Source organism: Colobus angolensis, unplaced genomic scaffold (genome assembly GCF_000951035.1).
Source record: "Colobus angolensis palliatus isolate OR3802 unplaced genomic scaffold, Cang.pa_1.0 Scaffold11, whole genome shotgun sequence".
Lineage (NCBI taxonomy): Eukaryota > Metazoa > Chordata > Mammalia > Primates > Cercopithecidae > Colobus > Colobus angolensis.
Window position 1 is genome coordinate 11,795,943 of NW_012112030.1, and position 16,357 is coordinate 11,812,299.

The 16,357-nt window shown below is 39.5% G+C and overlaps 2 protein-coding genes across 6 annotated transcripts in view; both read left to right on the top strand.

Annotated features, from left to right (window-relative positions):
• Positions 1-1,616, top strand: part of STRAP (serine/threonine kinase receptor associated protein) — a 21,622-nt gene extending 20,006 nt beyond the window's left edge. For both annotated transcript variants that reach the window (XM_011954442.1, XM_011954450.1), the window contains one exon: positions 1,035-1,616. In XM_011954442.1, the coding sequence (XP_011809832.1) occupies positions 1,035-1,096 (62 nt within the window). In that variant the 3' untranslated portion in view covers positions 1,097-1,616. The remainder of the gene's footprint in view (positions 1-1,034) is intronic.
• A 7,660-nt stretch (positions 1,617-9,276) lies between these two features.
• Positions 9,277-16,357, top strand: part of DERA (deoxyribose-phosphate aldolase (putative)) — a 144,239-nt gene continuing 137,158 nt past the window's right edge. For 3 of the 4 annotated variants that reach the window (XM_011954487.1, XM_011954501.1, XM_011954478.1), the window contains exon 1: positions 9,277-9,500. In XM_011954487.1, coding sequence (XP_011809877.1) covers positions 9,470-9,500 — 31 coding nt within the window. In that variant the 5' untranslated portion in view covers positions 9,277-9,469. The remainder of the gene's footprint in view (positions 9,501-16,357) is intronic. The other variant, XM_011954497.1, reaches the window with a different exon arrangement.

Consider the following 16,357-nt stretch of genomic DNA (forward strand, 5'->3'; position numbering starts at 1 on the left):
AAAAAAAAAAAAAAAAAAAAGTTGCCTTGGCTGTGGCACGTACAGAGAATTGGACTGGGAACAAGAGTGAACATAGACCAGTTAGGGGGCATTGTAGTCTAGATGAGTGATCCTGTAGGTTTTGTTTTGTTTTGTTTTGAGATGGAGTCTCGCTCTGTCACCCAGGCTGGAGTGCAGTGGCACGATCTCAGCTCACTGCAGCCTCCGCCTCTGGTTTCAAGCGATTCTCCTGCTTAAGCCTCCTGAGTAGTTGGAATTACAGGTGCACTACCACGCCTGGCTAATTTTTGTATTTTTAGTGGAGATGGGAGTTTCACCATGTTGGTCTTGAACTCCTGACCTCATGATCTGCCCACCTCGGCCTCCCAAAGTGCTGGGATTACAGGCATGAGCCACTGTGCCCAGCCTATCATGTATTTTTTAATAAGGGTATTGCAGTGAGAACAGAAAAAGGTAGATGCAGTTGAGAGTCTTTTAGACTTGTTAGAATTGTGAGATTGATGAGTGGGGGTATCATAAGGAAGAATTCAGATTGCTGCCATGAGGAACTGGGTGTGATGATTTTGGGGGAGATTGGGAAGGTGTTTACCCAATTAGAGTTTTCCTTAAATTTTTTATTGTTAAGCACCTTCTTGCTGAAACTTAATGTTGATGGTTAATGTTTTGCTTTAAATAGCACTAAATATTAGGATTTGAATCACTAAAAGAGAGGGCGCAGATCCTTCAAAGACATGACTTTAATTCAGGGTTTATTAGATAGTTGGAGTCTTTGAAAATTTAGGCCAGAAAGGGACCCTTGGAGGTTGAGTTATGGTGTAAGAGAGTCTAGTGGATAAAACAGATGAACTCTTTATTTGCCTTTTCAATGACATGAGTCTAGTTGTTAGTGGCACGTGCAGTTGTTCTCTTCTTCCCCTTACCGGAGTATGCTTTACAAACACTTTTTTATTCCTTCATTACACGGAAATGTAGATTTGCTTCTTTCTTTTATTAAGTTGACTAATGCGACTGTTTTTTTTTTTTTTAACTTATAGAAGAAATTGCTTCAGAGAATTCAGATTGCATCTATCCTTCAGCTCCTGATGTTAAGGCCTGAACGTCAATCATATGCCACAGTTCATATACAACTGACTGAAATGAGCAAGCAGAGAAAAGCATCAGCCTTCCAGAGTTACTCTCTGCTTAAGGCAGAAACAGCAGTAAATAATGAGGAAAATGAATTATCTCCAGTGCTGGAACAACTAACTAACTTGGTGTTACCTGTAAGTGAAAACTCAGGAGTGTCAGATAAAGGGAGGTGGAGTTATCCTCTTACAGTACAGTGGCCTGTTATCTTTTTAATGAATATATACAAGCCAACATCCAATTTCTAGTATTACAATTAGGGTTCTTGTAGCTGTTTATGTTATTAGGGAGAAGAAAAATATATTGGTTTATTTTTCTGATCTTTTTCCTTAAAGCAGAAAGCCCTTTTTTTTTTTTTTTTCTCTTTGCCTCAGTTGTAAAGAAGAGGAAATACATGATAAAGTAACTGGTTTGATTTCTCTTTCATTGTACACTGCTTCTGAACATCTAATTGTTTTTAGTTGTCTAAATAAAATGCCTCTAAAACAAAACAATGTTTGGTTTTTTTGGGGAAAAACTACTAATTTGAGTTTTATAAGTGGAAATAGAAAGTTTTTCTGTATCATAACCATAGCAAAAGATAAGCTGATAAATCTGTAGTAAACATTACTTTATAATATTGAGATTCAGTTACTTGCACTGAATTTTTGAAATTCTTAGTCCTTTGCTAGTGTTTCATTTACCTCCTCTATTCCCAGATTGGATAGAAGTGCTTGACATGCCTTTTTAAATGATTATTTAAAGAATACATGCTAGTTATAGGAAAAAAAATCAACTGAAATTTTAGCAGTAAGCTGAAAGATCACTTAAAATCCTACCACTCGTCAAAAACCTATTAAAATCGAATGACCGTTAATACATGTTAGGGCATCTCTGTATGTATATACAGATAGATAGAATGGATTTTATAAGAATGGGATTACTATAGACCTGCAGTGGTTTAAGAAGTATGGAATTTTACCTCATTCTTTAAATTAAATTTGGGTGGCATTCAGAAAGCCCTTTTAAAACCTTCTAATAAATTGGATTGACTGAGTTTAGACTTGTAATTTATTTTTTAAAATATAGAGGGCATATTAAATGAGTAAGTTGGAAATACTTGACATGAATAAATAACATCTTTGCCAACTTCCTTTTTCTCCTGATCAGTCTTGTGAGTGACACTTGATAACTTTTCTTAAAAGCAATATGAGTCAACCAAAGAGATTAATTTTTGAGGATTTGTGATAACCAGAAGAAAGCACTGTAGGCTGTGACAGCCTGTGATGGCCAAGAGAAATACAGGGGAGCCAACTGGTGATGCACATAGGCTTTCATAGAGTGGTAGTATTTTTGTGTCAGCTTATTACATGCCTGAACCTCTGGACTGCAGCAGTGTTGTCATTGTACCAGCAGTTGCTCAGACTCTAATCAGAGTCTGATTTACCCTCAATAAAGTTTTGTGTCATCAGATTGGAATCATGAAGTTGCTTGTTATTTATGAACCAAGGGAATTTCTACTTAGGTTTCATAAAAGTCTAATGACCCTGTACAGGTACAGTCCTTTGTGTATTGGTTTCCTGCTGCTGCTATAACAAGTGACCACAAATGTGTACCTTAAGACAACACAAATTTATTATCTTACAGTTTGGGAGGTCAGAAGTCCACAATAGGTCTTGCTAGGCTTAAATTAAGGTGTCAGCAGAGCTGCAAGCTTTCTAGAGGCTCTACAGGACAATCTGTTCCCTTGCCTTTTCTAGCTTCTAGAAGTCAGCTGCCTTCCCTGGCTCATGGTTCCTTCCTCTTTATGTCCAGCATGTCTGTTTTTTAATCTCTTACTCTGAATGTGACTCTGCATCTCCTGCTTCCTATTCTTTTACTTAGAAGGAGGTTTGTAATTATATCAGGCCCACCTGAATAATTCAGGATAATCCTCCCAGTTCAAGATCTTCAATTTAATTACGTCTGCAAAGTCCCTTTTGCCATATAGAATGACATATTCACATATGTGAATATAGAGTGAACATCTTTGTGGGGGCCATTAGTCATTAGTCTGCTTACCACACTTTGTAATGGTAGAATCCTACAGTAGAATTTAACAAAACTTTTAAGTACATGTTTCTAGAGCAGTGGTCACTTTTCTGTTCTCTTTCTAAACCTTCAGAAGCATTCAATAATCATCCACGTGCTTGTTTTTGATGTTTTTTTTTTTAAGCTTCTATGAAACTGCGCTCCTGGGTTTTTGGTTTTTTTTTTTGATATGGAGGCTCGCTCTGTCATTTAGGCTGGAGTGCAATGGTGCAATCTCAGCTTACTGCAACCTCTGCCTCCCAGGTTCAAGCAATTCTCCCACCTCAGCCTCCTGTAGCTGGGACTACAGGCAGCGCCACCACACTTAGCTAATTTTTGTATTTTTAGTAGAGACAGGTTTTGCCATGTTGGCCAGGATGATCCTGATCTCCTGACCTCGTGATCCACCCGCCTCAGCCTCCCAAAGTGCTGGGATTACAGGTGTGAGCCACCGCGCCCGACCAGGTCTTTTTATACCTTACTGACTCCTGTATTTGCCAGTTCCTCCTTTTTTTTCTTGACTTCAGATCTGGGCTGTACTTTCTAGCTCTGTTCTCTAAAGAAAAATATCATCCGCTGTTAGGACATTCAGGATCTTCTGATACGTTCTAAGTTGTGTATCTGGACTGCCTGTTTGAGCACCAGAGTTTGACAGCATAGTTGAGTGCTCCATCTTAACCTTTCATGAGACTCTCAGACTTACCTATCGTAAGTGTTGATTTTTTTAATCAAACCTGTTTCTCCCTCAACCTTTCCCCATTCCACTAACTGGTACTAACTTACTTATACCTGTTCAAACTAAAAGACATGGAAATCCTTGACTCTGTTCTCTCTCATCCTCATGTCTATATGCAAGTTCTATGGGCACTTCTGAAGCTGTGCTTTGTCTCCTCTCCATTGTTACCACCTTAGGCAGGCTACCTTTCTCAGTTCCTTCGTAACTGCTCCCTCTTGTCCCTACTCATTTGTCTGGCTCTTGTCCCATCCATACTCCACATAGTAGGAAAGGTAATTGCTTTAGGATTTGAAGAGACTAGGTGATTTCCTTGTTAAGATCTGTAATGGCTTCCCATTATATCAAATTCTTAGGATGAGTTGGCTCTTGAGACCTTTTGTGACTTTTTCATACTTCCCTTGCTCACCCTGCTCTAGCCACAGTGGCCTCATTTCTGTCTCAAGTGTCTTTCACTTGATATTTCTGCTACTTGGTTCACTCTTACCTAATGTTTGCTTGACTGATCCTTTCTTTGCATTCAGTCCTTAGGCTGGTCTGTATTCCATCTCTTGTCACTTCTTACTTAGTCCTATTTTATTCATACTTGTCAACACTATTTGAAATTATGTTGCATGTTTTTCTGCTTCATTGATAGTCTCCCTTTCCCTGGAAAGGTGACTGGTATGTTGTGAGTGCTCAATAGTTGTTGAAACAAGTCCCTCACCAAATCTTTTTAATCTCTCCCAGTAATCCATGTCAGACCAGGAAGACTGTTTTCCAGTTATCTCATATGCAGCAGGTCATCCTCCACTGGAGAGTGAGACATGGCAGGAACCTATTCAAAGCTCTTGCCTCTCCAGTGAACCCGTGTACAGCTTCAGCCAGTGTGAGACTCAAGTTACCCAGGAAGAATCCAGCTTTCACTTGCCTTCTCATCCCATTCATCCTCTGGAGTCTCCTCTCTAGGTCCTAATTTCCAGTAGGTCATGCTATTCCAAGTTCCCTCCTAATATCAGTAATTTACCTTTTTATGAATCAATTACTTCTCTATTTTAGTGTCATCCAGAGGTTTCTTCCAGGAAACCAGGATTGAGTGTGGTCATTCAGTTCTCCAGAATATTTTTCATGTCAGTAAAGTTCAACACATTCTTTTTAATGTCTACAAAATAGCATAGTAAAGATGCACCATAATTTATAACAAATTACAGATTACATTTTTTAGTAGTTGCTCAAATTCCATGGAAGTATTTAGCTGCCTTTTCTTTGAGACCAACGTTGGGGAAAAATGGATGCAATTTTTCAGAAGGTAGCAACAACAAAATGAGGCATTGAAAAAGCAGACCAATGGAAAATAGTTCTCAACTAGCTACCTTGCTTATGCTTTACACCTAGGGGATTAACAACCTAAAAAGTGGTTCCTATTAGGTTACTATATGTTACTGTGCATGTCTGTCTGTTACACTGGGGGGTTACCCCTAAAAACATTGTTAAAGCAAGAACATTCTCAGATAAGAGGGGGCTTAGCTTTTCTTTGGTTATCTATTTAATAGAGAAATGCTTAATTGCAAGTGTGCCATAGTGTCACTTAGATTGAGGTGACTAGATCAGTAGAGTTCTTGGAGGCATCTAACAAATTTACCTTTTGAAAAAAGGCCTAAGTATGCATCTAAATGACAGCTAATTAACAATAATAATACTTTATAGATTGAATCACTTTAATGAGAGAATAGAACATGGTCAAATGGAAGGTAACTGATTTTAGTTTAAGGACGAGTATGGAAATGACATAAGTGCTTTATGTTAGGTTTTAATGTTAACGTGTCACTTTTTAATTTCTCCCAGTAATCCAATGAGATCGGTAATTGTCTCCATTGCATATATGGAAAACCTGAATTTCAGAGAGGTTTAATGGTTTGTCTAAGAAGTTTATCTTCCAAGAGATAGTAGGGAATAGTAGTGTATAGTCTAAGGTTATATATTGTTATATGATTACCTATTGCCAGGTTTTAAGCAATCCTCTAGCACTTACAGGTGAATCTCTCTTAGCCTCAGTTTATCTGTACAGGGAGAAAATAGTTCTCTCACACAGATTTTTTTTCAGGAAAAATCTCATAAATATGAAATACCAAATACATTTATGGAAAGGGCTTAATTCATATGAAGCACTTAATATTAGTGAGTATTATATATTCTATCAGTGATTCCCAAGCTTTAGGATTCTGTGGCCAATACACTTTAAAACAGGAGAGGAGACGGAATGGTCAGCTTCTAGCCAATTGAGGCTATTATAAAAGAAAAAATCATTATCTGTCACCACAATCTTTATAAAACGACACTTTAAAATTCAAATTGGTAGTGAACAGTGTAGTCTCAGAATGAAAGAGTGTTCTTTAAATTGAATAAATTTAGCTTCATAAACGACTCAGTGTAATTCTTTTTTTTTCTATTTTACTATGAACTAGGAATTGGATGTTCTATTAGCCTCCCTCCAGTTCTAAAATATTTTGACTCTAATATTCACACTTTTCCATAGTCCTCCCTGCTCCTACACTTTTCTCTATCTGACCTAGAAATGCTGGCTGACAGTTTGTAGTCTAAGTGGTTATTTACCTAATGAACTTGTGAATAATTGCTCTTAGAAATCATAGGAGTAGAGACTATATCAAATGAAATTTGACTTGATAAAACAATAGGCAGTATAAGAAAAGTAGCAAAGACAGCAATATACACTCATTCATCTAACAAATATTTATAGTCTAATGTTTGCCAACTACTGTACTAGATCCTACATATATGATGAACCAGGCACAAATGATCTGTGCCCTTTGGAACTTAAAATTTGTTTTACTCCTATCTCCTAGGACTGTTAGGCTTTTAGAAGCTTCAAGATAAATATTACATATTCCTAGAGCTTTAATTTAATTAAAGGAGGAGTGAGGGTAGGAGGATAATTAGGTAATTTATTTGGCAATTTAAAATTTACATTGGAAAACATCAATGAATAGGAATAGCATGCAAAATTTACATGGCTTAAAAAATACAACATGTAATAACTTTAAAAGCAATTTTACTCAGTCAGTTAGGGCTATGGCTCCAGATTGACATGCATAGTTTATTTTCCTCTGCTTCTCGTTTGTGGTTCTTTACATTTAGTTTGCATAAACATCATTTGAAGAAACATTAAAATTGCAGATTCCTGGGTCCTAGAGATTCTGATTGAGTAGGGCTGTGAGGAAGCCCAGAACTGCTTTAGAAAAAGCTCTTGGGTGATTCCCATGTAGTGACCTATAGCTCTTTCTTTGAGGGGATTTGCCTTAGGGATACTTTAGAAGTTTCATAAGGCAATAAATTTAAAAGGAATCTTCACAAAGTGAAATACAGAAACATTTCTCTGTGAAAGAAACTCATTTTTTGCATACTATCCCTGCTGTCTCTCCTAATGTTGCCGAATTAACATACTTTTAAACTGCAGAGATTGAGATTAATACATTCAACAGGTCCATTTTAGAAAAAATCCTTGAGAAATTCTTGACTGATACATTGCCAAAACGTTTGCTTTAAGAGGCTGCCCTAATTCTGATTTTTCAACTAAGTTAGGATATCACAACTTAAAAACAAACAAACATTTATGTAATGAATGGTATGGAATCTGGCTTGGAGTTGTGTCTACTTCTAAAAGTAGAATTTCATGTATTGCCTTTGTATCTTCTAGAGATGTGAATGATCTCCAGCCAGAGACCACCAGTAACACACCTACAAGTTGACAAAGTTGGGTTTATTGACTTATTGTAACAAGGGAGAATGCTTGCCATGGGGACCTAATGTGAAGTGTCTCAGTAAGAGGATGTTAGAAATGACATAGGATTTGGGCCTGTCATAGGTGATTTGGGGAAAGTTGAAGGAAGGTGGGACATTGACCTGGACTGGATGATGGTAGGAAATGGTGATAATTCTATAATAATCTTAATTCTTATCTAAAATGTAGGAATGGAGTGAAGCTAGAACTGATTGGTAAAGAAGTTATAATAGCTAGGATAGGGGATATTTGAACAATATTCGTGGTTTTCTATTATCAGAAATGATTATGATTATGTTTTTGTTGATTCATTATGGTCACAATGGCCTTGGCTGATGCTGTTCTGTGAAATTGTATATGTTTAACCAGGGAAAACCATGTCCAGTTGTGAGTTTCAGGCCAGCTCCAGGGTCTGCTTTTCTCTTTTTCAAGGTTAATATAAAAAAGAAAAGTGCTATAGTATGTATGAATAGGATCTATTCATATGTATGAATGAATGTTTCATCCGAAACATTCAACAGTGGCTGTGTGTGGACAAGGCTGAAAGCTCAGTGTAGAGGAGTATACAAATATTACCATTCCTATTTAAAACAGCTCAGTAATTACTGTGTGAACTTGACAATAACATTAACAGCTTCCATTTTTTAAGCATCTACTGTATGCCATGTTATGTACTAGGTGCCTTGCATACATTCAACAGCTTTGCAAGGTGAACATATTTTGATCATGTCCACTTTGCCAGGTAAGTAGATAGACTATTATTTCCAGAACCACTAAGTTACATTCAGTAAGTGGAAGAGCTTGTATATTAATGGGTTCAACTCATTTTAAGCCCACTGTATTTCCACTATACCAGGATGCCTTTCTATTCAGAACTTTGATGTCTAAAGGTATAGCAATGGAGATAAAATACATTATTGGCAGGATTGTTCAGAGACTCAAATGCTATCATACATCTATGTATGATGTATGAAAGCACCTAGCACAATAACTGGCTCATGGTAGACAAGTCATAACTAATTGTACTCTGTTTTCATACCAGAGGTGCCTCTAAATGTGAGTACAGGTAAGTTAACTATATTGAGGTTGTGGAGTGTCTCGACGATTTTAACCTCTTGGTCAGAGAAATCAGGCTGAAGCATTTTACGTTTATAGAATCATAGAATTTAAAGAACCAAGAAATTGCCAAGGTCTCCTTTTACAGATGAGAAAAATGAAGCTCAGAAAAGCAGTTAATTTGCCCAGGGTCACACATTTAATTATTGCCCGAGCTAGGCTAAGAAACCAGGTCTTCTGACTCCTAAGCCCTTGCCTTCTTCAGGCCACATAACTGCTTCTTTTTATGACGTGTAGATTAGAAAAGTCAGTGTGCCCTGGGGCCCTTGCTCCTTGGTTTCCCTAACAGGGATATGGGATCTCTGCTGACATTTCAGATCTGAGCTCTGCACTTGGATCCTCTCCCTTCTTGTTATGTAATCTTACAGTTAAAAGTTTCTAGGAATATTTTTATTACGTGCAGTTGGCAACTTCAGTATTTTTAAAAGGGTGTTGGCAGCATTATTTCCGGGAGCTAGCTAGCGCTCCAGTTCCTTACCTCGTGGAGAAGACGGGGGCGGAGAGCAGCGAGATTTCCTCGCGGAGCTATAGGGCTAGGGTCCTGACCTCTTGGCCCGGGCCCGCGACTCCGCCCCGGGAGCGGGCAGGGGCGGGGCGAGCGCTCGAGCGGGCGGGAAGGAGAAAGGGCCGGGCGCCTACCAGCCGGCAGCTCCGGAGCGGCCCGCGCCATGTCCGCGCACAATCGGGGCACCGAACTCGGTAAGGGGCCCGCGGGGCTCCCCATCCCCTCTCCCTCGCGTCCCGCGCCCCCGGGACTAGCGCGGGGTCTGCCGCCGCTCAGTGCCCTGGCCGTGCGTCCCCGAGGGGTTTTCGCCGGGGCCGGAAGCTGCGGCGTCGGGTCCGCACCCACCCCAAGTAAAGGCCCAACCCGGCAGGCGTAACTCTTGGACGCGTTCGCGCCGCCGGCCTTTGCACCCAAGCTTTACTCTTGTATGCAGGAGTAGGGGAGGATTAGATTATCATCTTCCTATCCTTTCGTTCACTCTAGCTCGCTGGTTGGAAAATCCAACAACCCAAAAAACAAAACCCAAAACAACCCCCAAGCAGGTAAAACCAGATAAAAACCTACCTTCTCCTCCTTTTAATAGAATACCGGTGTAATTTAATGCAGCATTTCCGTAGATAATTTTAACAGTATCCTTGTAGTGGCGGTGCTTGTGGAAAAGTTGTCAGCCTTCTGTGCTCAAAATGTAACACTGCAGATTGCGTGGGATTTTAGAGTTAGAAAGATTCGTAAAAATATCTGTATTATTTCCCAATTTTCATCTTTTTTATATTCAAATATTACTGGCAAGAAAGCTTAGTTCAGATTTCTTAAAATGTGAAAAATTTATAATTCAAACAGCAAAAGCATGATCAAGATAAGGTTTAAGCGTCTCAGTTTAAGTATTATAGCTTGGATATCTGTGTATCCAGGATCTTTAACTTCTTACCTGTGTGACTTCGGACAAATTTATCACTTTGCGCTTGTTTCTTCATCTGTAAAATGGTTATTATACTGGTAGTTACTTTGTAAGGCCGTTAGGAGATTAAATAGGAGGATACATATTTGGTATATTGTGGGCACCTAGTAAGTCTTCAGTATAGATAGTATTAGTATATGGAGTTATGGTTTTAGTGGCTAATTTTGAGAAAATTGGCTGTAGATTATATGTAACACATACAGGTAGTTCCTTTCTGCCCTCCTTAAAAGTGATTTGTACTTAAACAGTCTGCACTTCAAGAGGTGTTCTGGAATTTTTGTCGAATGGTAAGAGAGTAAATCTATCATTTTAAAGACAGTTGATTTCCTGACCTAGTTGATTTTGTTTTAGTCAGTGTCCTCTAGCTGATTGTTTTAAACTCTAGTCCCATCTCTGGAACGTGGTCTTTAGTAATAACGGCATATTTCTTAGATTGGAATATCCTTGAAGGTGTGGATATGGGACAGGTTTGAGGTGGTGTCTTACCTTGGTATTCCCAGGAATATGACCGTGTGATTATGCATACATCAAGGATGTGCCCTAAGTTTCCCAAAACTTAGACGTTTTAAATTTTTCTTTCAAAAAACATAATTGAATCATTTTTAAATTTATTTGCAGTAATTAGAATCAATCACTTCCATTCATTTGTTGAAAAGTGAAAGTATAGACATAAATAATTACCAGGTGGAATAATAGTAAATGTGATTTTTATGCAGCTATTGAAATGATCATAGCTTTGTTTTTATTATCTTCTTTGTTAAAATCAGTTTTTTTTTTTCCTTCACAGGTATTAATCCTTAATCCAAACAGGTTTAAACTGAAATGCTAAAATAAGTTATTTGAATTATGTACTAGGGAAAAAAATCTTTTAGTATTAATTTATGCAGTATATTAACTGATGATTTTTAAAATAGTTTTCTAATTGAAAGTTTTTTAATAAACATTGTAATTAATTTCTAAAATAAATTAACATTTCTGTTCCCTTTTCTTATTACAAAAGGAATTCATGGTTATTGTAAAGATTCTAGAAAATACAGTTAGCACAAAAATATTGTAGAATTATTACTAGTCCAATCACTGTTATTTATGATTTGCTGTATATACTTGTAGTTCATAGACTTAAAAAAAATAGAGTTCCTTTGAGACTAAACCTGACCCTCATGATTAAAAAGTCTTTCAGGAAAACATTGGCATTTGGATGTACGAAAGATGTTTTCCAAATAGGGAATGTACCCTGTAGCTTTAATATTAGAGGATGGGGCCCAACATTCTGAGTTTTAACAAGTCCTGTGGGTAATACTGAAGCATACCCTAGTTTGAGAACCATTGGCTTAATGATCTCCAAGGTACTATCAAGTTTTGTACCTAGACTATTATGCTCTATGTAGTCTATTAAAATGTACAGATATTCTTCTATTTTATTAGATGCCACTTAACTATTGCCTAAAATGTAGGTGTCACATGGGTAGTGATCTTTCCTTTGTTCACTGATGTGTTCCAGGTACCTAGAACAGCGTTTGGTACACAGAAGGCCGTCAAAGATGTCTTGAGGCTGGGCATGGTGGCTCATGCCTATAGTTCTGGAACTTTGGGAGGCCAAGGCAGCCGGATCACTTGAGATCAGATGTTGGAGACCAGCCTGGCCTACATGGCGAAACCCCGTCTCTACTAAAAATGCAAAAATTAACTGGGTGTGGTGGCGCATGCCTGTAGTCCCAGCTACTTGGGAAGCTGAGATACGAGAATCGCTTGAACCCAGAGAGTGGAGGTTGCAGTGAGCCGGAGTTGTGCCACTGCACTCCATTGGGTAACAGACTGGAGACAGACTGTGTCTCAAAAAAGGAAAAAAAAAAAAAGGTCTGTTGAATGAAGGAATAAATTGAGAGCTGCTTCTTACTTGGGGGAACTGGGGAATCTTCCTGGTCCCCGTACATGGGTCTCCGTACATGGTTGCATCAGGTGCTGAGAAGCTGGGCACCTTCTTCCTCTTTGTGAGTGTTATTAAGATTCAGTTTTGTTACATCTGTCTTCAAAGATATCTCAAGCCTATAAAGGATGTAGACTGTGACTTCCTTGCAAATATCATCTTTGGAGGCCTCTCAAGAATGGGCGTGTTATTAGATGACTTCTAAGGATCTCCCTGCTCTGTCTCTGTGTGTCTAAAAACTCTTCTGTACAAAAAGGAACGTTTCAAAGATATCTGAAAAATAACCATGATGGGATTTTTTTTTTTTTTTGAGACGGAGTCTCACTCTGTCGCCCAGGCTGGAGTGCAGTGGTGCGATCTTGGCTCACTGCAATGTCTGCCTCCCAGGTTCAAGCGATTCCCTTGCCTCAGCCTCCCAAGTAGCTGAGGTTACAGGTGCCCGCCACCACACCTGGCTAATATTTTTGTATTTTTAGTAGAGACGGGGTTTTGCCATGTTGGCCAGGCTGGTGGGATTCTTTATTTTAAGAAGCACATTTATTTAGGTAGTTATTGAGTACCAATCTGTACTGGGTAGTATTACCCTAGGCTGGCGGTACAAGATAATCAGAGATGGTCACTGCCTTCACAGAGCTATTAATAGGTCTGGTTCAGGAGCTGGACATCAAGCTAGAACTACAATTAAAATAAATGCAAGTGTGATGTGCAATTATTTTTCCTTTATTTTTGTCTAAAAATTAGATAGATGCACCTAGACTGTGCTTTAAATGGATTGTGAAAACAGAATGTCCTGGTCCTTTTGTATTATAATTTTTAATTTCCTTTTAAAAGAACCTACGAATTAGGGATTTAGGGAGCTCATTTTTGGCATTCCTGCTAAGGTATAACTTGGGTACAGAGTGTTTCTGATTTGGGTGATGGTGATTTTCCACTGCAAAGTTAACGTTTAATTTCTGGAAGGGATATTTATTTATTTATTTATTTATTGTTTTAATAGAGACCAGGTGTCACTATGTTGACCAGACTGGTCTCAAACTCCTAGCCTCAAGTGATACTCCAGCCTCTACCACCCAAAGTGCTAGGATTGTAGGCATGAGCCACTGTGCATGGCCTAGAATGGAATCTTAAACCTCAACAATAGGCAAGGCTATCTGTTTGCACAATAATTCTTCACCTTATTTAACACCTACTGTGTGCAGACACTGTGCTTAGGTGCTGGATATAATGATAGTGTTAGCATAGAGCTCTAGCTACTTGTAAGGCACTATGCCGAATGCTTGAAATTCTCATTTAGTCCACAATGGCCCTGTGAGGGAGATAGCATGATCCTCATTTACACATGAGGAAACTGAGGTACAGAGAGTTTTAAGTAACTTGCCAAAAACCAGTTAGGTATAGCTAACGTGGCAGAGCCAGAATTCAAGCCCAGGTGATCTGGTGCTAGTAACGCTACATGCTTAAACCACCACAGTGTGTCGATTGGTGCTAACTGGGAGCACTACACCCTAATGTCAGAAAAGTCAAATAGATAACTGGTGAATAATGTTAATGTTACTCTTTTAGGTTTGATTTGTCTGTTTAAAACATAAAAGGTTGCTGTTTTATTTCCATAACCCACATCTTAACCATTGCAGTTTGTTTCAGAGAAGATGCAGTTTATCCTGAGGGAGAATGGAAAAGTCCAAACTTTGGTAGATGATGAGAGTAGGGTTAGATGTTAGTGAAGTTTTCAGGGATGGCATGTCAAAACCAGACTTCCTCTGGAACTGCTTCATGTGGATATGCTGATGAGCCTCAGAACATCATGTGATGGTGACCAGGAAGTGACCTCAGGGTGAACAGAGTGGGGCTTTCCTTTGTGTGTGTGTTTGTTTTGGTCTCTTGCAGTTTTGTGAAACGTCACCTTTCATACTTCAGTCTTTGGGCTGGCCTCAGCTTCCTCGGTTTAAAAAACAATCCTGTTTCTTTCTTTCTTTTTTTATTTTTGAGACAGAGTCTCCCTCTGTCACCCAGGCTGGAGTGCAGTGGCGCGATCTCAGCTCACCACAACCTCTGCCTCCCAGGTTCAAGCGATTCTCCAGTCTCAGCCTCCTGAGCAGCTGGGATTACAGGCGCCTGCCACTATGCCTGGCTAGTTTTTGTATTTTTAGTAGAGACGGGGTTTTGCCATGTTGGCCAGGCTGGTCTTGAACTCTTGACCTCAGGTGATCCACCTGCCTCGGCCTCCCAAAGTACTGGGATTACAGGGGTGAGCCATTGCACCCGGCACAGTCCTGTTTCTTGATGTATTCTTTTTAAACATTTTTAAAATAAGAGATGAGATCTCGCTGTGTTGCCTAGGCTGGTCTTGAACTCCTGGGCTCAAGCAGTTCTCCGTGGCCTCCCAAGTGGCTGGGACTATAGGCTCTAGTCACTGTGCCAGGCTCTTGTTCTTTAGGTTAAAAAAAATTAAGTAGAAACAGTGAAGTATTTGATAATTTTATTAATTTGGAGTGACTTTTTTTGTCCTGGATTTCTACATCTGGAATTTCTCTTAGTAGTTTCCTGAAAAATAGAACTGGAATCTCTATAGTTGTAAACAAGATAAACAGTTTAAGGAATCTATGGGTCACAAGTGAGAAGTGACCTAATACACCTTACAGAGTCCCCATATTTCTTTTTATTGATACAGAGGGCTTTAAATTTTGCCTTTAAGTTATAAAAGTCAATTCCTACTGAAATAAAAAAACAACCAACAACAAAACTAAAACATAAGGCAGTGTATTCTTCACTAGGTGGCATATGAAAATTTGACTCTAGCTCTTAGCTCAGGTGTTAAGAGAATTTAAAAATTTTTAGATTTCTGCAGGGAATTTCCCAACTGGAGTTAACTTGAGGTTTCTTTAAACAATAAAGTTGATTTGCGTAATTTTAAGTTAATGTGGGTTTTATGTCTGAATCTAATTTTTTTCTCTTTAATATTTAATACTTAATATACATATATTACTTTAGATTTCATAGAGTACTTTTACTAACATAATCTCTTCTGAATTCTCCCAGGAATCCATTGTATTAGGCATTATCATTCTCATTTCATGGATGAGAAAACTAAGGCTCAGAAAGCACAACAACTTGCTAGTAAGAGTTAGTAAGAATTGAGGTCATGACTCAAATGCAGAACTTCTGATTACAAGTTCTTTACCCTTTGCTTTACACCAGCGGTCCCGAACCGTTTTGGCACCAGGTACTGAACAGGTTTTGTGGAGGACAGTTTTTCTACAGACCGGGGTCGGGGTGAGGGTTTCAACGAGATGTTTCTGGCTTATCTTACAATTTCCCTTTCTCAGCACCAGAGTCAGCCAGCTCTCCAAAGAGCATTTTCTTTTTTTTTTTTTTTTTTTTTGAGACGGAGTCTCGCTCTGTCGCCCAGGCTGGAGTGCAGTGGCCGGATCTCAGCTCACTGTAAGCTCCGCCTCCCGGGTTTACACCATTCTCCTGCCTCAGCCTCCTGGGTAGCTGGGACCACAGGCGCCCACCACCTCGCCCGGCTAGTTTTTTTGTATTTTTTTAGTAGAGACGGGGTTTCACCATGTTAGCCAGGATGGTCTCGATCTCCTGACCTCATGATCCGCCCGCCTCGGCCTCCCAAAGTGCTGGGATTACAGGCTTGAGCCACCGCGCCCGGCCCCAAAGAGCATTTTCTTCAGTGGATAACAATACTGAGAAGCCAAGATCTGAGCCTTAGGTATTCTCATTGTGATGGGTGACTGTTCCCAAGGCCCTCAGCTGGCAGAGCTGAAAAATGTACATACTGTATACACACACACACTTCTAGATTCATCTACCCATCATTTCTCTGTATCTACATAGTGAAAACCGTGAGTTCACACGAATACCTCCAGTTCTGGTCCAACACCACTGGATTTATTCCAGTTTTCTCCCTTTCCATATTTGAAACACTCCACATGCTTCCCCTGGCCCCAGATGTTCTTCTTACTGTTCTCAAGCTCTGACCCCTGAGCTGGGCCTCCCTCCTGTAAGGCTGCCTTCCTCATCCCACTGGTGCTTCGTCCCCCACAGCAGGCTGCTGCCTACACAAATCTCCCTGTTACCTTAGTGTGGGGCTGTGGAGCTCTGTGCCTGCCGCCTCTCCAGGTGGATACCCTCCTTACCCTGCTTGCACTTCC